Here is a 25,160-nt window from a genome sequence, read left to right on the forward strand (position 1 = left end):
GACATCTTTGTGTTGAATTATGAAAGTGGGAATGGCTTCCCATCTGGATTTTCCCTTACTACTACGCTAGTAATTAACTGCCTGGGTAGATAGTAGGGGCCCATTGTAAATTCCTACCAATAACAGCTATTCTCCTTAATGCCTTTTCATTTAGTGTCTTGCTTTCTCAGCATCTACCCAAATAAGACAAATTGGGATTTGAGTAAAAAGTGCAATAAAAGGCGCTGGTCTCCACAATTCACCTCAACTTTATTACAAGCTTTTAACAAGGCTGTGGCGTGGGCGGAAGAGTGAGTAGCCCCGCTGGTATAACAGGGAAGTCCCCACATCTACTGAGCTGTGTACTGCCTGGCATTAAGAACAAAGACCTGGGGTTGGGGATTTAGCTCAGTGGTAGAGCACTTGCCTAGGAAGCGCAAGGCCCTGGGTTCGGTCCCCAGCTCCGAAAAGAACAACCAAAAAAAAAAAAAAAAAAAAAAAAAAAAAAAAAAAGAACAAAGACCTGTCCTGTCAAAAGAGAAGACACCCACTGTCTCAACTTTGGACTTCTTGAGGTGAAAACATTCAGAAAGTTAGTGGCTTTTATATATATATATGTGAAGCATTAAGCATCTTCTTTAAATGATCTTCACCCAAATTTAACACACAATCTTTTCATGGCAGTGGTTTGTTCAAAAATTATCTCTTTGAGATAAGTGAAAAAAAGTCTTAATGAGACCAAGCAATAATCTACCAGATTATCTCTTCTAGGCAAAAGGGGCTACACAAGGGGCTGGCTTACTGGCTCAAGTACAATAATGGGAGAGGTACTACTTAAGAGTCGGGAGTCAGTCTGCCATTGAAACTGGTGTGTGTTCAAAACAGGGCAACCTCTCTGGCCTCCATTTCCTTTAGTAAACTGACTTTAGTCGATTAGGATGACTGGCTAGTGGCTACTATGACTCTTTGAAAGACAAAGGAGGCAATGGAGATTTTACTTGGATGGCAGGGAGTTTAGTTCAAGTTTAATCTAATGTTTAGCTTTAGTTAGAGACCAGGGAAGTAAGTTAGGGGCCGGAGTCCAGCCAATGTACAGCTCACCAGACAGTCTGGTCTGCTGGGTGGTAGTCTTCCAAGATGAGAGAATAAGAGAAAACATGGATGAGGAACAAAGAACATGGGAACTGAAGGTAACCGACTGTGTGGGCATCAGTTTTGCTTACTTTATCAAAAGTTGACTATTTTCATTGCCTCCCCATTTCTTATCCTTCTTATCTAATTTGCTGGGCTGGTGTCCATACCCCACTATTACACATGGTCTTGTCTTGAAATAGGCTCAAGCTCTGGGTCTGGGGACTTTGCCTTTTGTGACTAGGGTCCCAATTGCCCCTGCTTGAGTCACATCTCTGTGTAGGCTTTTCCTCACGTAACAGACCCTTCCACTAACAGTCTCATACACCCCATTTAGTCTGAATTAAATCAAGACACTGGAGGGGGGGATAGGAAAACTCTTTCCAGACTTCATGTTTCGTATAAGGCCCGAGCTCCTGTGTTTAGCTGTTGAGCCTGTCTACCTTGGCTGTCATTTGCATGCTTCACAGACAACGCATCCTTCGGATTCATATTTTGCCAAATGGCACTGCCATCCTTTGGGGTTGTCCTTCCTAGAGGTTCAGGACGACTGCCTCCATCTAGCACTTACTATACAAGGATCATGCCTTCAGCAGTTCTGAACCACATGCCCTTCCTTTCCTTTGTCCTGTTGCAGTGTGGGTGGACTCAAAGTTTCCTAGACTATTGCGAAAACACACTAGTGACCTCTCAGCTTTTTTGGGTCCCTCCCATCATGATTTTCAACAAAATAATTAATTTTGTACAACCCCCCACCCTGCGTTTGAAACTTCATTATAATCTGTCTTATTAAGAGTTATATTTTGGCTTTCTCACTGCATTAGGAGCTCTATGAAGGCAAAGCTTTTGCCTTATGCATATGTATTGATGTAAACCCACAAAATATCAAAATGTTTTGTATTTTTGAAAGGTCACGAAATATTTTATCCAATGCCCACTATTATATACTGTACTAGGTTCTAAGCACATAAGAATTAAAAAGCCATGGTCCTTGCAGTAGATGTCAAAAGTAATGATGGTTAAGAGACACATGAATGTTTCTCTATTGTATAATGGAATTACTACATATATTAAGTTCTGTGGGTGGTTTTTTTTTTTTTTTTTTTTTTTTTTTTTAAAAGACAGTCTAGCTGTGTAGTCTAAGCTGGCCTGAAACCCCAAATCTTTCTGTTTCAGCTTCTCAAGTGCTGGGACTACAGGTATCTGCCAACCATGCCCAGATATCCTGCAACCTTTTTTTCTCACAATGGCTGGGTCCAACTATGACATGTTCTCATGGGCTCACGCATTTGAACATGGGGTTTCCAGCTAATGGAGTTGTTTGGGAAGCTGTAGAACTTTTGTGGGGCCTCAGTGGAGGAAGGGGTCATTTCGGGGAAGACAGTAAAATTTACAGCCTGGCCCTGCCTCTGCTTCTCATTGCTCTGTTTGCTAATCTAACAAGATATGAGCGGGCAGCCTCACATTCCTGCTACTACTGCTGCAGGCCACTCCTTCCAGTCATGATGTGGCCTCAAACTGTGAGCTGAAATAAACCCCCTAACCCCTTTAAGTTCCTTCTGGTTCAGTAGTTGATTCTAACAATGGGAAAAAGTGATGAAAAACAAAACAAAACAAAACAAGTAAACAGTAAGAAGTAGGGTAGCTTCTGGGAGGAAGCTGGCCTTTTCATTCTTTGGAACAGGTCTGGGAGGAATGTGGAAGTTTGGAGCTGCAGGCTATAGAAACCCAGAATTCTGGAAGCAGAGGTCAACAGACGACGGTCATATACAGAGTTTAGTGAGCCACTCTGGTTGGGAGTTCAGGAGACCAGAACATTAACAGAAATGTGGCCAGGCTCATGAAGTTGTAGAGGGAAACATTCTCTATTGAAAGTGGGACAAGATGCCATTTATGTCACATGCTGGCAGAGAATCTGGTTATAGTCTGCCTATGTCCCAAAAATTTAAGTGAAGATAAATTCAAAAGTAACAGAATCAGTTTGACTGGAAATTTCAAGACAGCATAGCATGTGGCCTATGACAGGGTGTATTTGGTCACTGGCTGGAAGTGGATAGAGCTGCATAAAGGACAGGTGAGGAGGAGAGGACGAGAGCAGCTCTCACGGCTAAGGAGATGAACAGAGACTCGGCTGGCTCTCTGCATTGGCACATGGCATCAGTTGGGAAGTTGCAGAACTTGTAGCATGAGGGCCTCACAGCAGGAAGTGGGTCACTAGGGGATGGGCCTGGAGGATTATAGCCCAGTCTTGTTTCTAGCCCAATCTCTCTCTGTTTTCTGGTTCAGTGAGATGTGAGCAAGTAGTATCATATTTCTGCCACCAGAGCCACAAGCTGCTCTAGCCATAAAGCCTTCCCTCCATGATAGACTGAAATCTCAGTGAGTCAAGATAAATCCTTCCCCTCTTAAGCTTAAAGAGCTCCTTGTTATATACTTGGCTATAGTGACAGGGGAAGATATGTAAGTCTTAAATATAAGACTTAAGAATAAACTATGTTTTCTACTTTACAGAGAGACACTAGACTTAGAAAAGGCATGTACAAGGCTAAAGAAACATAGTCAGTATGCAGCTAAACTCTAAGTTAAACCCAGTTCTTCTAACTTTAAAACCTAATTCTTAACCACTTCCTCAAAAGGCCTCAAAATCCTATATGGAAACCACCGTGGAGGCTGCTGCTACAAATACAGTTTCCCAGAGCTCACTGCCGGCAATTCTGATTCTGTAGGTGAGGCGATGGTCCTGTTAGTGAGGGTCCCTCAGGTAGTTATGGAATAGGTCATCAGAAGCTGAAATTCTTCATTGAGTCACACTGTCTCCCAGGAGAAGGGCAGTGCAGACAAAGAACCAGCAAGTGCCAACGCTGAGCAGCAGCAGTGGGAGTGATTTCTAAGTTATGCTAGAGGACAGGACGACAGAGTTGAGGAACCAAGGACTAACTAAGGGTACCCGTGCTTTTAGGAACCTCGATGTGATGATCTACAACCTCAAATGCTCCAATCTTCCCCCTGCCACGGAATAATCACAATATTATCTTTTAACAAAATCAAATCATTTATAGTGACCGTCACTCTCACTCTGGATTTAACTGTACACTTCTATCTTGTAGGTCACTTTGAACAAAGAAGTGCTCCTACTATTTGGTATTCTAGGACACTTTAAAATAAGCATTTTTCACCTTATACAGTCGGTATAGTCACCCATTTTAATGGTTACAAACATTTAATTGGGATAATGTGCTTTAATTTATTAAACTGTTTTCTTAGTATCAGGAGCTTAATTTGTTTCTAATTTTGACATCAATGAAAATTTTGAGTTGCTACATTTTGTAGCATTCTCTCATAATCTTAAGAAAAAAGATGTTTACATCTTTGAAGTAATGAGAAAGAAAATATCTAAGCATAGAAGCTATGTAAATGTGCTGAGGCTAACGCCTACCATTAAAGAATACTAATGAGTAATCCCCACAGTGTGGACGGCTTTCCCTGTACCGCTAACAACAATACATTTTCCCGTTGTATTTTACATGCACTCTATAGTTTATGAAAGCAGTTTCACTACATAGCCATGTGCATTATAACAATTTTATGGGGTAGGCATGGTAGCCAGTTTCTGCTGATGTAAAAACTAAAAGAAGTTCCTTGACCTGTTTAATACTAGAGATAAATTTCAGAACATGGGCCCAGATGACTTCAAAGCTCTTTATTCTGCATTAAAATGCCTTTTAATTTAAGATAAATCCAAATAAAGTTATTCGTGATAAAGAAAAATTAGAATAGATAATAGGAAAACCTTCAAATTCAGTAAAAGTTCCAAATTAAAACCACTCATTTTAGAACAAAGACCAACATCAACACCTGTTCTGGATTGTACTGTCTCCCAGAGCTATCGGGAGGCAATTATGGTTAAACTGGTTACGAGTAGGAGCCTGATACGATGTCAGTAATATCCTCTTAGCAGAGAGGCACCTGAAGGCTCAGCTGCTTTCTCTGTGATGCAATGAAAAGGTAGCTGTCTCTAATGCCTATGAAAACCTCACCAGAAACAAAGTCAGCCACGACCCTGACCTTGGGTTTTCCAGACTCTAGAATTTGGAGAATTTAAGTTATGGAGTCTACGACAGTTTTTCTATCAGCTTAAGTAAATAAAAACCGTGGAAGTGCCATTCCAACAATAGTTAAGAATGTTCCAGAAGCAGCCTTAGAACTAAGTCGATGCTGAAAGCATTTAGAATGCATGTTAGAAAACGCCTGGATAAGTGTGAAGTGACAACTACAGCAAATTCAGATGTTAAAGGAGTTGGTGGTGAGCACACAATCAGAAACTCCTAGGAAGGTGACCCATGTCATAAAGTGGCAGAGAATTAAGAGACTGCACTGTGTTCTCGTGGTTTGTTGAGGAAAGAATGTATGAGAGGTAAAATTGGATTTTTAGTTGGGATGTTCAAGTCAGACGGTGAAGGAACACTTTGGTTGCTCCTGACTGCTTACAGGACAACAGGAAAGGGGGAAGGGGATGCAGACTATTTGGTCTGTTCATAGTATAAAAGGCAGGCATGTTTAATCTTTTGTTTTGTTTTGAAGACAAGATCTCATGTAGCCTACTAGGCTGGCCTCAGACTCTGTAGTGGAGTTGAGGATGGCTTGAACTCCTGGTTCTCCTGCCTCTACCACTGGAATGCTAGGACTATGGGTGTGACCACGACACCAGGCTAGAAAGCATAGACAGCCATTCAATACAGAGGTCTCAGCAGAAGTCAGGGATGAGGACAAGGTCGTATGAGTGGAGACCACCAGTTTGGGTGCAGTTTTGCCCAAAGTGGATTCCGAGAGTAGAAGGGTGTGGAAAGACTCCTAGCTATTCTGAATTCTATGGGCCTGGCCCATGGAGCTCTTTGGCTGCCCATGTGCACTATTCTTTAAGGAAAAGGAAAACAGTCATGGAGGTGATAAAGAGAACAAGACTATTGCAGAGAGACAGCTCAGAGGTTGGCAGCACTTATGGTCTCAAAGCAGACCTGGCTTTGGGTCCCAGCACTCACACCAGCCAGTTCACAACCATCCATACCTCTCCAGCTCCAGGGAATCCAGAGCCGCCTTCTGGCTCCTGCAGGCACCCACACACATGGGCTGTACATAAACTCATGTGGGGATGTAAACACGCCACATACACATTAGAAAAAACTCAGAAAGAATCCATGTTGTTCTTCTTTCTAAGGACCCAGTGGACAGGGCTGTTTCCTTTTAGGTGTCAACAAAGGATGAGCCCGTTTCTCTAGATTTAGAGAGCTAGGGGGAAAATAAATAGTGCCTCAGGGTGGAGAGCCTTTTGGAGGAGCTATATGGGCGACAGTATCAGATGAGAGCATCTTTATGAGGTAAGACTGAGACTTGCTAGATTGGGACTTTGGTACCCGCTCTCTCTCTGCCCTGCCTCTGATTTCTCACATTTCAGGATGGAGTGTCTGTCTATCTTCTGCCTGTGCACAACTGTATTTGGGAAGCAAATAAGTTGTCTAGCTTTACCAGGATCACAGATACAACGGTGCATTAAGTTGAATCATACCTTAAGTTTCATTCATATCTCATTTAGAGAATATGTAGATGAGACTTTAAGGGCTTTAGAGTTGATCCTTGGGAATACGGCTTTGAAGGTAACTGGGATGGATTTGCCTGTGATAAAGACATGAGAGGGAGGGATGGGGGATAGAATCCTATGGTCTAAATTGTGTCTCTTTCTCATTTACATGCTCAAGCTCTGAAGATGCAGCCCACAAAGAGAGAGATACTTAGGTAAGTCATACGGTTGGGACCTGGATACAATCGGACCAGTGTCATTTTAAGAAAAGACCTTTCTCTTAGTGACTCTCATCACATGTGAGGACTCAGAGAGAATAGTCCTTATCTGAAAATAACCAGGTTAAACTCTGACTCTGGACTTTTCAGCTTCTAGAAACAGGAAAAAGATCAATTTCTACTGTTGGGCTAGGGGCTTTGATTGGTACTCATGGTACTTTGATTGGTACTCATGGACACACACACACACACACACACACACACACACACACACACACACACACACGCTTATGTAAGCCACCTAATTAATCTGTGCTCTTCTGACATGGCAGCCTGAAAAAGCTGACATGAAGTAAATATTTTAACAGCTCACCACTGCAGTGAATATGTAGGTGTGACCCTTACCTTTCAAATAAACTTGCTTTGCAATATTTAAGAGACAAGCCCTATCTATTAGGCTATCCTAAGCTCACTAATATAGGAAGGGAGGGATATTTTAAGAAGACAAACATTGAAGAGGGTCTGTGTGGGCCACCCATTGGTTTCATTTGCTCATCTCTGCAAATATAGGGGTCTCAGAGTTCTTAGAATCCCTTTCAGACTGTAAATCAATTAGGGACTTCTGGAAATGCCCAGAAAGTCTTCAAAGAGACATTTATATTCAGTATTTAGTGTAAAACCCCCTTTCCCAAACCTGCCAACAACTACCAGTATATAATCACTTGCCACCTGTTCTTTTGAGATTGCTTTTGTATTATTACAAGCAAAGAAATCAATACTACACCATTGATTTAGGAAAGAGACAAGATTGTGTGGCAATAATACATAAAGTTAGTCAAGCCCCACTTCTCAACTGTTTTGAAAGAACAGATAGTTTTATGCCCCTTTCTGAAATAGGTACTCGTTCTACATTGGTGATCTTGTAGCAATAAAGACCCAAGATAGATAAGGTACTATAACCCCAATTGATATAATAGCTCTTGAGAGCTACACAGAATCTCAAAATGCCTTTTTATACTCAACAGTAATATATTAACTTGAGTCCATATCTTCTCTCCACAGTTTATCCCTTGGTTTAATTTTAAAAGTGTGGGCTGCTGTTGCAGCAGGTCAAGACAGTGGTGAGACTGCAGATGGTCGGTGGAAACATGTCTGTCTTGATAGGGAGGTAAGGCCAATTGTTTACCTTACCCATTCATTTACTAAGAAACCATCTGGTCTTTGTAAGCTAAATTAACATGTAAAAGTCATTTAGATTATGTTAATCGGTTTTGAACCAGTGAATAGAATCAGTGAGAGGAGACAGTAGGATTGGAGAGCATTATACTGAGCCTATACTCTTAGCACCTTTCACTTGTCTTATGTCATTGGTCACGTAAAGTCCCATAAGGTACATGGCTTACCACTTAAACATCTGAAGAAGAGGAAACCATCTGTGAGACCCGAGACTTTAACTCTCTTTAACCCTCGTAAAGTAAAAGAAGCCGAAAGTAGCTCACTAACCACAATCCCAAAGACAGCTGTTGCTACCCACAAAGCTACTAGATGGTAAGGTCAGGATCAGAAGAAGGCAAGTCTCTGGGAGTTCATAGTCCGCAGTATAGTCATTACTCTCATGGGACTTGTGGATGACTGTTACGGTGAGTATAACTGGACAAGAATCCTCAATGTCAAGTGCTCTGGGAATCTCAAAGTAGAGTGTTGTCTGGAATGGTTGACATGTGTTTAAAAATGTAATAAACAGGCAAAGTATAGGCTGCACAGTCAGAAATATCTGAGGTGTGTGTGTGTGTGTGTGTGTGTGTGTGTGTGTGTGTGTGAGAGAGAGAGAGAGAGAGAGAGAGAGAGAGAGAGAGAGAGAGAGAGAGAACGAACGAACGAGAGCATATGAGCAGGGGGTCTCCATATTCTCTTTCCACTTTCTGGATCCCAGGGACTGAACTCATCAGACTCAGTCATCAGGCTGGGTAGCAAGTATCTTTGCTCAAGGAGCCATTCTGCTGGCCTGATATCCTAGCTCTACTCCTCACTGTGTGACCTCAAGCAAGTTAGTTACCTCACTGAACAAAACCTTCCTCATGTGTCAAATGGAGAAAAAAAGACTCTTATGAGCATGATGTAAACATTGAGTACTAAGTACCTTTTCTATAAAAGTGTCTCCCAGGAAGCACACAAGCTACAGAGAAGGGGTAAGCAAGGATCTCTTACTTGGTAGAGAATAAAGGCAGAAACATGGAGTGAAGGGATACCCCACGGGCTTCGTTTTTTTGGATAACCACTGCAAACTGCCAAAGCTCAATGGCTATGTCTTCTAAGAGTCTGAGTTAAAGTCTGTGATAGTTCATGTTCATTTTCAATAGGAAGGGATGTATAAATCCCATGGAAAAATACCTCTGAGTGTGACTATGAGGGTGTTGGCAGAAAGGAAAGACCCACTCTGAATGTAGGCAGCAGGGTCCCATAGGCTGGGGCCCCAGACTGAATAGGAAGAAAGTTAACTGAGAATCAGTGCTCCCCTCTCTGCTTGCAATGTGACCAGCCAACCCTGCTGTGCCTTCCCCACAGTGACAGACTGTATCCCACCCTACTGCAAACCAAAACCGACCCTCCATCCATTAAGTTGCTTCTTGTCAGGCATTTGGTCTCAATCCTTCCAGACTCCCACAGAATGTTAGCTTCCCCATATTTCCTTAGTGTCTATTCTTCTTTCAGTAATAAACCTACTTATTAGACCACCTGCTAATATAGGAGGCTCACTCACTCACTCTCACACAATGGAGGAGAGAAAGTGGGAGTGAAGAATGAATCCGCTTTGGTAACAATGTGCTGACTAAGATTAAGGTAAGGCTAGGCACTCAGGAGAAAAAGGTTGGCAGATCTCCATGGGTTTGAGGCCAGCCTGGTGTATGTAGCGAGTTCAGGGCCAGACGAAGCTACATGGGTGAGATCCTGACTCAAAAAGAAGGAAGGAAATATTAAGGTGAGATTTTCAATATTTCCCTACCTTGACTGCATAGTTACTGAGTGGATCTTTTGCATATGAGGCAGTGTAGTAAACCGCATCTCCAGCTTCGCAGCACGGTTTGTCGCTGGTTAGCCTGAAGTCTGACCAGCTGTCCACTCCGAAGCGGAGTTGGTCTTTCTGCCCAGCCATGAAGAGGTCTTCACATTTAACTGCCAGTCTTTTCAAGGCATCTGTATGAAGGCTTCGGAGTTTACCCACCACTTCTTCCCGACTGTCAAGTCCTCGATAAAGTGCTTGTCTCTGTGGCTTCTGGATGCTTCGAGCCTGTCTACAGGAGAGACCACGTCGGCTAGAGAGTGACTCCATACTGTTGGAAAATCTGTCCTTAATACTGAGAGTGGCTAAGCTGGAGATACTGTTTGCTGTGGAAGGAACAGGTCTCTCCTTGTGCAAAGGTCTCTCCAAGGATTCATAAGACTCAACATCCAGTCCCTTGAGTTCATAGCTGACAGAAGATCCAGCACTGCTGGCATCCCAGTTGGGATCAATATCATAGGTGGGATTAGCCACGACGCAGAGACTGCTTTCCATGGATTTCTGAAGGTCTTTGGGGATTGGCTCTGTGTTGGCTCGTATCATTTTCTTTGGCAGTGGGGGTGGTGTGGGTTGGGAAGCATTCAATACTTCTTGGTCTGTCTTCTCTCCAAAGGCAATGGCATCATCCAACGCTCCCTTGGGATGCCGCGGGTGCTTGGGAGGTATCATGGCTGCTCTAGATTGTCCTGCATTGTTTTTAAAGAAAGAAGAAGAAAATGAATCAAAATGTCAACCTCCTTTCATAATTGAAACAAGTAGAAATGCGTGACGTGGGTATGGGGAATCTAGAAATCGTCAATGCTTTCACCGAAGTGAAATGTGAAACCAAGGAACAAACGCTTGAACACTGAAGGTATGAATCCAAAGCTCGACTGGAGTAACAAAGATGAATTATGTCTCAGCATTTCTTTGTCAGAGTTTGGGTGGTGAGCTCTGTTTTCAAAAGGAATCCAGATTCTCCAGTCCTGTCTCCAATAATATTGTTAGCCGTCGCTACACCACAGTACTGGGAAGGAGAGACACTAGAAACATCTGCATGTGACAGTAGAGATGACAGCACTTGAGGATCAAGAAAATACCTGGGAGTCCTACTGAAAACAGATCTGAAACTAGCAATGAGATCACTGCACAGAGCCTGGCAAATATTCTTCTGTTTCCTGTCATATTATTCCAATTTTACATTGTATACAGCACCTGCCATTACATAGAGGGACATATAATTTATAGATCTAATGGTTATGTTTAGAGGACAAGCACACAAGGGTTCAATGATACTTTGTTTCTTACATAATGGAGAGAAGACATTATTTTCTAAAGATAGAAATATGTCATCAAATGTCTACTAAAATTAGTCAAGCTATTAAAATGAGGCCTTTACTCGAGAGATAGAAGAATAACATAATGTCTGGTTATGGACTGTGTTATGTTGCCGTCCTAACCCCTGGTGTCTATGAATAGGTCCTCATTTGGAAATAGAGTCTTTGCTAATATGATAAAGTTGAGGTTAGGGAAGGTTCCAATCAACAATGGCTGGTATCCTAGTAAAAAGAAAACAGTGTGAAGACAAATAAGGAGATCACTATGTGGTGACAGGGGCAGAGACAGAAATGATTTAACTGTAAACCAGAAATGCCAAAGATGGATGGCCATCATTAAATGCCAGACAGAAGCAAGAACAGATTCTACTCAGTGTCTCAAAAGAAGCATAGTTTTATGGACAGAAGTTTCAGTTCAGGGCCCTATTTCATAACTGTCAAAGATTAAGTTTCTGTCGTATTCGGCAACCCATTTAAGATGCTTTATTATGGCAGTCCTAGGAAATAAATACATTTTCCACTTATAATCATTCAGAGTTCAGGTAAGTGGATGGCGTGATGGTTAATATTATCAACCTGGATATGTTCTACAATCACGTGGGGGACCTTTGGATAGATCTGTGAATGCCTACAGTAGGCTACTTGGGGAGCCACTCCAAATGTGAGCAGCACCATACCCTGGGCCGTGATTCTGAACTGAAGAAAAGAAAGTGAGCTGAACACCCGTATTCATCTCTCTGCCTCCAGGCTGCAGATGCAAAGCTGCCCCACAGGCCTACTGCCATGACTTCCCCACCAAGCTAGACTGTCCTCTTAGACCGTGAGCCGAAACAAAGCTGTCTGCCTTGATCTGCTTTTGTCACAGAAAGGAGGAAAGTCACAGATATGGATGCTTCTGAGGATGCTAATGCATGCTGGCTTGTTTTGCTAAAACCATATCCTTGAAGAAATACCAGTGGCGAGAATCAATATAAATTGTGATGATAATTAATTCTACTTCTTATATATATATAGTACTTTGATCAAGAACACCTAGGAGTTTAAACTACTAACTACCACATATATTCAGCAAACTGAAAGAGCTCCTCTCTCCATTAATAGCAAATAACAGTGTTTTTATAAGGGAGAGAGCAGCATTAAACACAAACAAAAATATATATAGAGAGAATGCATGGTGGGGACAGGGGGGAGGAGGAGGTAGGGAAGGGGAAGAGAATAAAGGAAAGAACACAAAGCTCTAAGGGAGCAAAGGTAGTTAAGACTTTCTGGTGGGGAGGTGGCTTAATGCAGAGCTTGCCCAGCCTGCACAAGCCCTTGGGTTTAACCTTAATTAGCATATAACTAACTAACTAAACTTCCTTCTCATGAAGAAAACTCAGAACTAGATGGAAACACTGGTGAATTCTACCAAATGCTTAATATTAATTAAACCGAAGTAGTATTAACAATCCTTTGCAAGCTATTCCAAAAAGTAGAAGGGAGCAATTTTGCAGGAGCAATGTTACCTAGACAACCAAACCAAAGACATCCAAAAAACTAGAGACTAGTGTTACTTATGAATAAAGGGAAAAAAACGTAATTGTTAGCAACTGAACCTAGCAACACTTTAAACATCATAAACACAATAGTATGCCATATTGGTTTAATATTTTGTAATTAATCAGTATGTTATGATAACAAAATAAAAACAGAAATCTTTCCTATGGTATTTTCAAAATTAAGAAAGACATCTGATAAAATCTAATGCCTTTCCATGACAACACTCAACAAATTTGGGACAGAAGGGAACATCCTCAGCCTGATAGCTTTTTTTTTTTTTTTTTTTGGAGACAGGGTTTCTCTGTGTAGCATTAGCTGTCCTGGAACTCACTCTTTAGAGGTCCACTCACACAGTGGCCTCAAGCTCAGAGAGCTCCACCTGCCTCTGCCTCCCAAGTGCTGGAATTAAAAGCATGCACCACCACTTTCTGGTCTGATAGCTTCCACAGCAAACCAAGAGCTAATATCATACTTGGTGACAGGAGACTAGATGTCTCCTGTCTTCTTAATGTCAGCAATACAAGGACTTCTGTTATTACCATCTTTATTCTACATTATACTCAGACAATAGCCATGGGAATAGTGATTAAAAACATCAAGTTAGAAAGAAGTAAACCTATTTTAAGCATAGATATAATCCTGTATTTTGAAAAGCACAAGGCACCATACAAATATCCATTAGAAATAATATGCCGGGGCTGGAATGGTAGAGCACTTACCTAGCATGCAAGGTACCTTGGGTTCAATTCCCAGTATGTTACTAAACTGAACGAGGTGGAATACATACATCATACATACATCATACATACATCCATACATACATCCATCCATACATCCATACACACACACACACACACACACACACACACACACACACACACACACACACACACACACAAAATTCCAGCACTCAAGACATGAAGGCAGGAGGAGCAAGAGGTCAAAGCTATCTTCAGCTACACAGTAAGTCTGAAGCCAGTGTGAACTACATGAGAACCTGCCATAAACAATCAAAAAGAAGAAAAGAACATATGAGTTTACTGAGAATGCAAGAAAATAATCAGTATACAAAAATTAATTGTAATGACTAATCTAAAACTGACATTAAGAAAATAACCCCATTTGCAACAGAGACTAAAGTATTAAGGGATAAATTTAATTAAGCAAAAGTTGCATGTTGAAAACCATAAAACATCGCTGAAAGAAATTAAAAAGTACCAGGATAAATGGAAATTAGTCATGTTATTAAAAAATCAGTCACATTATTAAAATGACTAATTTTATGCAGTCTATTTAAACTCATGGATCAGAGACTTTAATACTGTTAAGGTGGAAATACTCCCCAAATTAACCTACAGATTGAATGTAATCCTTATCAAGATCTCGGTTGGATCTTTTGCAGAGTTGATGTGGGGACCCTCAAGTCTATGTGGGAGCATAAGCAGCTCGAGTGACCCAAAACAGCCTAGCTCATTACAGAATTATAGTAATCAACGTGGGGTGGGACCCTGTAGATGAATGCTCTCTGTTTGCAAGGTCAGAAAGAAACCTTTATAGTGGGAGGTCACTAGGGAGGACAGGACATACGGGGCTGTGAAGGTGAATACACATATGCAGAAAACAAGAGATAAGAACAAAACCCGAGTTGGAGCCCTACCTCACACTACACAGAAGATTAGCTAAAATGCACAAAAGATGTAAATGGAAGAACTAAAAGTACAAAAGTCTGCATTATTCAGTGCTGAGGGTCAAACCCAGGGCCTCCAGCATGCTGTACCACTGAGCTGTGGCTTCACTCCAGGAATGTGATGAAGCACAGAAATGGTTGGCCGTATCCTTGAGTTAGGCAATGGTTAGTTCTAACACCCCATATAAAATGACAGCAAAACAATGTGCTACAAGTGAAAAAAGGAAAAAAAAAAAACTAGTATCCTTCAGTTTCAGACATGGTCACACATCCCTGTAAACCTAATTCTCTGGCGGCTGAGTAGCCTTGCTACATAGCAAGACTTCGGACACCAGAGGGGAGAAAGAAGAGGGGAGAAGGGAGGGAGGGGGGGAGGGAGGGAGAAAGAGAGATGGAAAGGAAGATGAGAGGGAAGAAAAAAAATACACTGAGAACGGGAACGTGTGCTCACATTGCATATTTGGTAAGAAGCCTGCAACGAGAATATATAAAGAACTCTTGAAAGAGAGAAAGAAATTCACAGACATTTCTCCAAAGATAAAATAGGAATGACCAATACACAGGTGAAAGGTGTTCAACATCACTACTCATTAATTAATGACCGAGACCACAATACTTCACATCTACTAGGATCATTGTAATAAGAATAAAACAATGATAATAATATCCATAGGCAACTGGTGAGGATGTGTAGAAATCTGGATGATTAAATAAATTAAGATTGAATAGCTACTTTGGAAAGCAGCCTGAGTTTCTCAAAGAGTAAAACACAGAGTCATCATATGAGCCAGCATATGCACTCCTACAGAGATATCTAATGGAAAGAAAACATGTCTATACAGAAACCAGAACACATTCTTATACTGTATTATTCATAACAGCTCCAGAGTGAAAACAGCACAAATGTTTATCACCTAATGAATGGTACACACGATGTGTTCTAGCCACACAACTGAATGACATTTCGCACTTGTCTCATTCATCTTGGTTATTCGTTCCCCTCTGCAGTACAAATCCAGGGGCTCATACATGCCGGGATACTCTGAGTTATCACTGCCGAGTTCTATCCCTGGCCTTCCTTGCTCACCTTCAAACACTCTGCCTCTGGGGAGTGTTTGCGTCCATTCCCCCAAACTGACTGGCCCTCCCTTTGGAACTCAGATACGCTGCCTTGTGTATGTTTTTCTCTAAGCATATATATATAATACTGCTCTTGGGTCACAGTCTGAATTCCCTACTGGGTTGCTCGCTGATGGCAGGGACTGTGTCCTATTTTTATACACGAGACCAAGCAAGAATCTGGCTGGGAAAGAGTGGCTGGGTAAATAGAGAGACAGAGGTGGATAGAAAACATCATCCAGTTTTTATTCAGGTCCTCTAGAAAAGGTCTTATGGGCTGCCATTTTCTAACCATTTCGTCAAATAAGGAAAAACAATTACTTGTGGCTATGAGTAGCATCATGAGTTCTAGATGCGTCTTTACTTTTCTTTTATTTAAAAGTTATCTGTGAATTAGGGAACATGGAGTTCCTTAGTGCTTATCAGGCAGGTGGAAGAGGGCTGAGTGTGCGTCCTGCCACCACTTTCAGAATAAAGTTCAGACTTTGTACAAGCAGCTCAAGGTTCTTTCTCTTATCTACCACTATTTCTTAGTGACTCTTCAACATGAATTACTCCTGTCATTGTACCTTAGAACTGGAATCACAGATGTCTGTGAACTGCCTTGTGTGCTGAGAACCAAACCTGGGTTCTCTGAGAAAGGAGCAAATGCTCTTAACTGCTGAGCTATCCCTCCACTTCACATTTTCTGTTATATTCTCTCTCTCTCTCTCCCTCCCTCCCTCCCTCCCTCCCTCCCTCCCTCCCTCCTCCTCCCTCCCTCCCTTTGTCTTTGTCTCTGATTTATTTTTAATTCTCCATGTGTACATGAGTGTAGTGCCTGCAGAGATCAGAGATCAAATGCCCCTTGGAGCAGGAATTACAGGTGGTTGTGAGCCACTTGATGTGGGTGCTGGAAACTGAACTCAGGTCCTCTGCAAAAGCAATACACATTTTTTTTTTTTTGGTTCTTTTTTTTTCGGAGCTGGGGACTGAACCCAGGGCCTTGTGCTTCCTAGGCAAGCGCTCTACCACTGAGCTAAATCCCCAACCCCAGCAATACACATTTTTAACCACTATTCCAATTCCCCTATTTTTGTATTTTTGCCTTAGTAAGGGTATATTCTGTCTTTGGCCCAGCCCCACCCTTCTCTGATGTCCTCTGCTCTTCACTTCAAAATGGAAGCCATCACTTCTTTCTGTGCTATCTTAGCTCTCTTGCTTTTTTATAGTGTGCCCAGAATCCCGTGTGGTACCAGAGAAGCAACATGCATACAGTAAATGTCTGCTGAACTGAAGGACAGAAAACCAACAGAACTGGTCATTATTCCAAATGGAAAGAGACACCCTAAGAAGCAAGATATAAAAATAATTACATGGCCCCTCTCCTCCAATAGCAGTCAGGCTCTCATGGGAGCTATGGGCACTTCACAAGAGAATCAGAAACTTGTTCTAAATGAAACCAGGAGCGTTCCACAGCCCCTGCAAGTAGGTCAAGCTATCTTCTCAATCCGAAAGTGCTTTGTGTTTTTGTGCTTTATTTTCTCCAAAAAAGAGGGGGACGACATCACAAATTCTGATCATTTGGGTCAATGTCCTAAAAGTCTGGTATCTTAGCTGCTTTTATTTTAACCTTTTAATCCGGTACATTCTTCTGAAGTCTCTGGGATCCAAACACCAAAGCTTGGTTTTCAACAGCAGACAGAACATCACATACTCCACATTTTTGTGGCATACCAGCTTTCTAAGTGGAAAGGAAGGGGGGCGGGGAGATTGATTCTAGACCTTGCCCTGTTATACGCTGAAATGGCCCTCTGGACAGTGTTTGTACTGAACCAACCTTAAGCCTTACTGTCTTCTTCTTTTTTTTTTTTTTTTTTTGGTTCTTTTTTTTCGGAGCTGGGGACCGAACCCAGGGCCTTGTGCTTCCTAGGTAAGCGCTCTACCATTGAGCTAAATCCCCAGCCCCGCCTTACTGTCTTCTTATCCAGCCTCTACAGTCTAGCTGTAATTTCTCTCCACTTAAATAAGCCTTCAGCTCAGCAGACAAAGACAGTCCCGTATCACATCACCTTTCAAAGCAAATGATGAAAACTCAATGGAAAGAGAAAAAGTACTGAGACTAATTCCAAGTATGTTTAAAAGTCACTGGGAATGAAAATGATTGATATATGGCTTTTACAACTTACAAGCTTGGTATAAATACACAAGAAACAAGGTATTTCTAAAATAAATGTTTTAAAAGATGATTGCATACTGAAAACCTTAAAATAGTAATTACATCATTATAGTGATGGAAATATTAAAGACACATTAAAAATAAACCACAGTGTTTGCTTATGATCTGGTAGCATTAAAGTATTAGGGCCCTAAATAATGCTGCATTTAAATAGGAGCTGTCCTTTGATCACAGGTTGCTGCTTAGTGACAAGATAGCAAGGTATGGTTCCCTGACCTCCAGTCAATCCACACGGGGCTCCCAGGATGAGCTTTGGTCCTGAGTATGCCTCTTCTAAAAAGTCTTCATTGCTCTCTATTCTCTATTAGTAGAAGATGCAGTGTCTTGCCCTAGATCCTTCTAGAAAGAAGCCTTCACTAACCTTTCAGCACAGAGCAATTGCCACAGGAACTCAAAAGGACAGTAGCCTCATGTCCTTCTCTCCAAAAGATCAGACTATGTGAGTGTTCCCAGCTCCTTACCCAGAACTGCAGCCATTTGGTATTAAACAACGGTTCCAATTAGCAGAACATTCCTTCCTATTGAAAGTACAGTTTCTATTTTCATTCCTAACCCACACCTCCATCTCAAGGTAAGTAACACGAGAATGGGAAGAGACAGGAATGAAGGGACATTCGTGACCAAACACAGAATCATGCGCTGCACTTTACAGAGCTGTCACACACACCACTGTTCCCTGGCTCTGTCAGATGAACGGGGCCTCTGGTTGGCTGGGCCAGCACTCTGTTCCCCAGCAGCAGCTCCTGAAGCTTAGGAGGACAGCACCTCCTCTGCCATCGTTCTGTTCTTACTGTGCTGGGAGCACCGAGCAGGGAAACAGAAGCGACAACTGGCAAGCCATGGGGTACAACAACTTCCTGTCAAATAATCAAACTGGCTGGCTTCCAGAGACCACTTGCACGCATCCTCAAATAGATCGCTTTTAAAGCAGGCCGGTGGTGAAGCAGCTGACAGGTCTTGTTACAGAACACCTCCCCAAAGCCACAGATCATTTATATGGGGTAAGTTATCTATGCAATTCGAATGCTGTACTTTATTAACTAATTCTCAGATATAAAGAGTATTTTAAAACACAAATGCAGCTAACTTAGGAGCAAAAATCCATTTCTTTTAATAGAAATAATTACAATTATAGGAGGTATAACAAATGCTCAAACAAATGTTCAAAACTGTCAACTTTGGCTTTTTTTTTAAAAAAAGTTCCAGATAATCTTCACTGTAGTTCTTCTTAAACTATTATATTGTATTCATTATTTATTTATTTTGTGTGTGTTTGTGTGTGCATGTGCATACACACCCGCATGCACAGGTTTGGGGCTCAGAAGACAACTGTGGAGAGCTGGTTCTCTTCATCCACCATGTGGGTTCCAGGGATTTGACTCAGATTTGTCTGGCCTGCCTGGTGGCAAGTGCCCTTCTCTGCCAGCCATCCTGACAGCCCTTAACTGCAATGCTTTCATTTTGGTTTGATAGCTAACACTCCAGAGTACGCGACGCTTTCTGCTCAGTACTTACTGCACATCCATGAATCGTAAGGTGCTCCTCAGAATGCTGTCTTAGGAGCAGGCATTTCTAATGGTTCTCCACACCCACACCAAGACCAGCAGTATAACACAGGTACTGCGTGTGTGTAAGTGGTGTATGATACCCACCTCACGTTTGACAAACTATGTGCCACAGGTGGGAGGCTCTGGTGTTTGGCTTTGGTGTCTGAAGGGGTAAGCTGTAAGGATTTGCTCAAAGTAACTGCAATGAAGTTTGTGGATAGACTCTTAAGGAGAACCGTAGAGGCAAAGTTCATATAGTGCCTTAATTAGGAAGTTTATGCAGTAAGCCCAATAGTAGAAGAAATAAGCCAGATCAATAGATTAATAGAGCATGTAAACCATGACTTGAAAGTCTCTTCTGTGAACTTTCCTGGGAACAGTCAGATTTCTTTCATCTGGGAATCTTCAAAAGTCAAACCCAGCAGTCATTTTTAGCTCATTTATTCAAACACATTCTTAGCACCTCCTGTGTGTTTTAGATAATGTGCTAGGCTGTAAGGATACAGAGACAAGGAAGCCAAATATACGCAGAGTAAAGGGAAACTTGATTGAGCTTTTAAAAAAGCAGTGTATAGAGTCCTTAGCTACAAAGTGAATGAAGGAGGTCTAATGTTAACAGCTGGGTTTCAACAGAGTAGAACTTCTTACATGCTTCTGATTCCAGTCAGATGATAAAGGAGTCACACCCACATAAAAGATAACCAGTGACCTTTCTTCAAGACATTTCAAGATAGACATAAGAAACTAAGAATGTCAACGGTTTAATAAAAAGGGATATTCTATCACTTCTTTGGGAAATTGCTTTGGCTGCAGACACGCCCTAAAATTCAGATTAAGGGAGACTAAGGTCAAAGCCAGTTCACCCGTGGTCCATGTGGTCGCCATCCAGAGTGAGGTCACCAGCATGTTGGATGGCCTGCTCTAATGACCTACTTTGTTTCCATCAGATAGGAGCTCACACAAGACCTGGGGCGAGGCTGGCAGCCAGCAAGCCCCAGCAAACTTCCTGTTCCTGTCCCTATAGTGTTAGGGTCATAGGCATGTGTGGCCCTACTTAGCTGCTTATGTGGGTACCAGGGATTTAAGCTAAGGTCTTATTGTTTGCATAACATTTGCACAGATTCCCATTTTCCTGATCCCCAACCCCTATTTGTTTTTAAGATAGGGTCCAATGTTCCCCAGAATGGCCTTGAACACCTGACCTCCTGTCCACCTCTTAAATGCCAGGATTAAAAAGTTACCAGGGCTTTAAATCACAAAAAATTACCCAATGGGGGAGTTTAAAACTGCACGGTGATGATTTGCTGAATGTCTTAAAAAGATAGAGCTCCAAATGCCAGCTCCAGATTTGCTCCGCCAGGGAAAATGGCAATAAACCCAAACCCTCAGCTTCTAGAACTGATGGAACCAACCTTAACTATTACTCCTAAGCAGAAGAACTAAGCACATATCAGGTTTGTTACAAAGTCAAGCACAGAGCGACTGAAGCACTTACAGAAGGCTTGAAGCTAATTGTGTTTCTAGGTCTAACTTTGCCGTGGATTGTTCACTTTTTGGTGGTTGGTAAGTGATAGTTAAAGGGTAAAATCCACCATGATGCTGGACAGCTTCAGAATGGCTGTAAATTCAATGAGATGATCAGACTTTGGGTCTGGTTAATTTTGGTGAGTGATATTTTTACTTGCATGGTTTTTGTTTGTTTTTAAAGATAAGGATAACATAGGATCATATGTTATGAGGAAGGAAAGCAGTCATGCTTTTCCTTTGTTCTGGAGCTGGGCACTGAACTCGGGGCCTTGAGATTGCTAGGCAGGAGCTCTGCCACTGAGCTAAACTCAGAGGAAAGCGACAGGCCTTTCTGATAGGATACCTTGTATTTTTGAACTCTAAGTGACTATAAATCTTTGAAGACTTTAATTTTGTGTCTGAAGGATGATGACTGAGAAGTCACAGCCCATCAGGGCTTTCTGAGACTGTAATGACTGACAGCATGAGAGTCATGGGTGCCTCAGACCCTCTGGGCTCTGATCTTGGCTCAACCTCCTCTGCTTTTCTTTCCTCCTCTAACAATGAGACAAAATAACTAAACGCACAGTTAGGCTTGTAAAAATTTTTTTAATTTAAAAATCCCTCCCTCTCTCTCTCCCCCTCTCCCTCCCCCTCCCTCCGTCCTTCCTTTGAGGTCACTGCTCTGCAGCTGAGGATGACACAGAATTCCTGGGCTTTCTACCTCCACTTACAACAAAGTGCTGGCATTAAGGCATGGGCCACCGTGCCCCACTTTCTCTTTTTCCTTCTTTACTTTTTTGGGGGGACAGTCTTATTATGAAGTCAAGGTTAATCTCAAGGTCACAACGCTCCTGGCTTAGGTTTGCTGGGATTATAGCTGTAAGATGTCACACCCGGCTGCTATAGAAAGTTTAAGGAAGAGATGCCGTATGGTGTTAATTCCTAGCGATTGTGATACTTTACTGAGGCAGTCAGGAAAGAAATTTTGGCATAGCAAAGATATCTACTCATATAATTTCTGATATGCTATTTTAGGGTATGAAGTAAGTAAAAACTTCATCTTACAATGTACTTCTAAAAATATCAAGGAAAGAGAAAAGCCCAATAAACCATTTGACTATAAAGTTTACAGGAACTGAAGTTAGAAGTCTTTTCTTGTAGAAGATAATTTCAAGTACCTGAGGGTTGTTCTGAGTGAGTCTCTCAGCCCGTAGAGCATTTCTCCTGTGGCTTCAATCTTTTGGACTTACAAATTAAGAAACCTATTATTTTCAATTTTTGAGTATACTAGCTGATTCTGATACCACTTTTCCTTAAAATAACAAGAAGGAGGAAAATGACAAAGAAGGGAGGTGAGAAGCTGGGTCCTTCAGAGACACTGCAGCGGTTTCTACACAGGCTCAGTGGTTCCTACACAGGGGTCGGGGTTCATGAGAATCTGCTGGCACACGGTCCTCAGGTAGTCCAAGCCGCACACGTCTTCCCTACAGGAGATAAACACCAACCTCCTTATGCCGTTCCAGGTTTTCTTTTCAGAAGGAAAGGAACTGTGTGATACTCAAGGGAGGGAGATAACACGGCAGTACTGGGAATCCCACAAAGTCAGTGAGGAAAGCAGAGCCCTGAGGAAGTTCTGCAGACAGGCAGCTCTGAAGCACTCCTGTAAGCCTCCCTGCATGTTCTCATTCTCAAGGGTCTGTGACACAGCCTGTCAGCCCCTGCCTACACACCTCCAATGACAGGACTCATACTCGAGTCTGACAACACAAGCCAGGAATCCCACCCTTTGCAAATTCAACCCTGAAATATGCCACAGTTGTGCCTACCTTGCCTGAGGCCCCCTGCCCCTCATCCTCTCATGCAGTCCTACAGTAATAGTACTTGCTACCAAACACCACAGCCTATATGTACCCATTTTACCTCATGGCACTTTGTCTTCTCGAAGCTCTGTTATGGGACACTATGACAAATAACAGAAGGTCTAAGATTTTAAAATACATCTTATCTAATGCTCCACATTGCAGCAACCTCAATGGCTGCGGCACCAAGCTATTCTGTATCTCCATGGTCTTGTTCACTTGATGCCTCTGTCTGGAACATTCTTTCTTCTGACAGTGAGCTAAATCAACTCAGGAATGATTTCTGAGAAGGCTTCTTTTGACATCCTTCTTTGTATACATGAAAAATAATCCACATGTGTTTCCACAATTGTATTTATCACATTTTACTGAATTCAAGTTCCCCTCTTCAGGTTAAATCCTTAAGGCAAGGTCTACATCAACACCTTTAGCACATGGCACAGGGCTCATGGTAGCAGGCATTTAAAATCAGCCTAGTAAAAACCGGAATTTTATGTTCTGAAGCAAATGCAGGTTTATAACTCCAATGGTGTAACTTTTGATCCTCCAGGAAAACATAACATTCAGTCAGTACTAAAAAGACAAGGCGTAGGTATTGTCTATGTGACCGCTGTACTTACCTAAGTTGCTGTATGTTGCGCTGCACGGACTCACGTCTGTAGGATCCGAAGTGGCATCTTTTTCTTCTTCCCTTTCCAGGTCAGGTGGAGGCAATGTTGGTGTGACTGAAGTGCCATCTTGCTTCACAGCAGGAGTTCTTGGATCCCGAGGAGAAAGTTCCTCTGCCACTTCATGGGTCACGCGACTGAAACAAATGAGACAAGTCCATCAAATTTGTATTCAAAAGTTCTGTGGACATCTAGATTTATAGAGCCGGGTGTGGTGGCACATGTCTTTAATCCCAGCACTTGGGAGGCAGATGCAGGTGTGTATCTATGTGAGTCCCAGGTTTATATAGTCCATTCCAGGATAGTCAGAGCTAACTAGAAAGGATCTGAGACCTTCATATGTGATCATTAAATGTACACGTTTCTTTAAGGGAGAAGAGGTAACAATAAAAGCTAGTGAATGCTTAACTGATTAAAGAGGAAAAGACTCGGGGCTGGGGATTTAGCTCAGTGGTAGAGCGCTTACCTAGGAAGCACAAGGCCCTGGGTTCGGTCCCCAGCTCCGAAAAAAAAAAAAAAAAAAAAAAAAAGGATACCTTAAAGAGGAAAAGACTCAATAATTTAGTAAAACACTTGGTGTATTTACTATATTTACCATATTCCTTAATGGTACTCTACTACTATAGTAAGTACCACACTTTATTTACTTTATGTAGCACATAGTATTTGCTACATGTCAAAATATTTACTGAGGTATTTAGAAAGAACTAGGAGTAAGACTGTGATTATACTATGTGATTATAAGGTAAGTTAATGGTCTGGTAAGTTACTGGAGGCAGATAGAAGGATCAGTTTTCATTTACATGGTATAGGAGGAAAGGGAAAAGCTTAACTCTTCAGCTAAGCTTCTTGAAGAGAACAAGTCTGGAGCGTCCTGCTGGTCCTGAAGCAGTTAAAGACCAAGCTTTCTCCTTTGCACCACTGCCAGCTCATTTACTTTAGCTACTCTTCCCAGTCTCCCCACTCCCATGTAAACGACGATGTCAACTCTAGGTCGTGAAGTCCAAGGTGAGCAATGGTCTAACTGCTGCAGAATAAAATGGCCAAGCCAGCAAATCTCAAGTTGTTGGCCAAATGAACTATATTTCGAATCCAGGTGTCTTTAAAAGTTCCAGGGTCTGAGAAGTGTTCTGAGACCACCAAATCTCACCATATTCTTTCTGCTTTCTTTACGGGCAAGGAGAAATGATAAGAAACTTTTTGGGGAGCGGGGGGCTGCATGTGTAGACGTCTGTCTTCAGGACAGAGGATGATACCAACAGTCCTCAAGGACTTCTCTTACTTTTTTGAGGCAGGGTCTTTCACTGAACCTAGAGCTCACTGATTGGCTAGACTGACTGTTCTTCTAGGGAACTACGACATCTGATGTTGAAGCAACCGTTAACATTATTTTCCTCTCAAAGAAGAAAAGACATTTTCTAGTTACATAAAATGAGCTGCCTTGAAATTAGAACTAGTTTATATTAACTTTCACCCAGCAAAGAGAATTTTCTTTCTCCTTCGGTATGTGCATAACTACTCGGTAACATTCAATCTTGATGTAAAGTGTGCCTTGGAGTGGCTTGGAAGTGTCACTTTACTTTGGCTTTACTGAGGCAAGGGAACCAAGCTCTTTGCTATCATGTCCTTACGATGGTCCCTCTCATGAGAAACTAGCTTTGTGTGGAAGGCTTTGATGACTACGGTAGCCCCATGACAAGAGGCAGCACGTTCACAGACTGCCCCGCGGACTGC

The 25,160-nt window shown here is 42.0% G+C and overlaps 1 protein-coding gene and 1 long non-coding RNA gene across 13 annotated transcripts in view; one reads left to right on the forward strand and one right to left on the reverse strand.

The window, feature by feature from the left end:
- Nucleotides 1–25,160, reverse strand: part of Peak1 (pseudopodium-enriched atypical kinase 1) — a 227,422-nt gene that overhangs the window by 14,404 nt on the left and 187,858 nt on the right. For 9 of the 10 annotated variants that reach the window (XM_087561968.1, XM_087561972.1, XM_087561971.1 and 6 more), the window contains 2 exon segments: nucleotides 23,379–23,563; nucleotides 9,908–10,650 (listed from right to left, as the gene is read on the reverse strand). In XM_087561968.1, the coding sequence (XP_087418094.1) occupies nucleotides 9,908–10,650; nucleotides 23,379–23,563 (928 nt within the window). 10 annotated transcript variants of the gene reach the window in all.
- The window catches only part of LOC148004147 (uncharacterized), a 31,141-nt gene continuing 29,438 nt past the window's right edge, over nucleotides 23,458–25,160 (forward strand). For all 3 annotated transcript variants that reach the window (XR_015627700.1, XR_015627702.1, XR_015627701.1), the window contains exon 1: nucleotides 23,458–23,683. This is a non-coding gene — a long non-coding RNA (uncharacterized LOC148004147). The remainder of the gene's footprint in view (nucleotides 23,684–25,160) is intronic.

The sequence above is a fragment of the Rattus norvegicus genome, chromosome 8, assembly GCF_021556685.1.
Source record: "Rattus norvegicus strain SHRSP/BbbUtx chromosome 8, alternate assembly SHRSP_T2T, whole genome shotgun sequence".
Classification (NCBI taxonomy): Eukaryota; Metazoa; Chordata; class Mammalia; order Rodentia; family Muridae; genus Rattus; species Rattus norvegicus.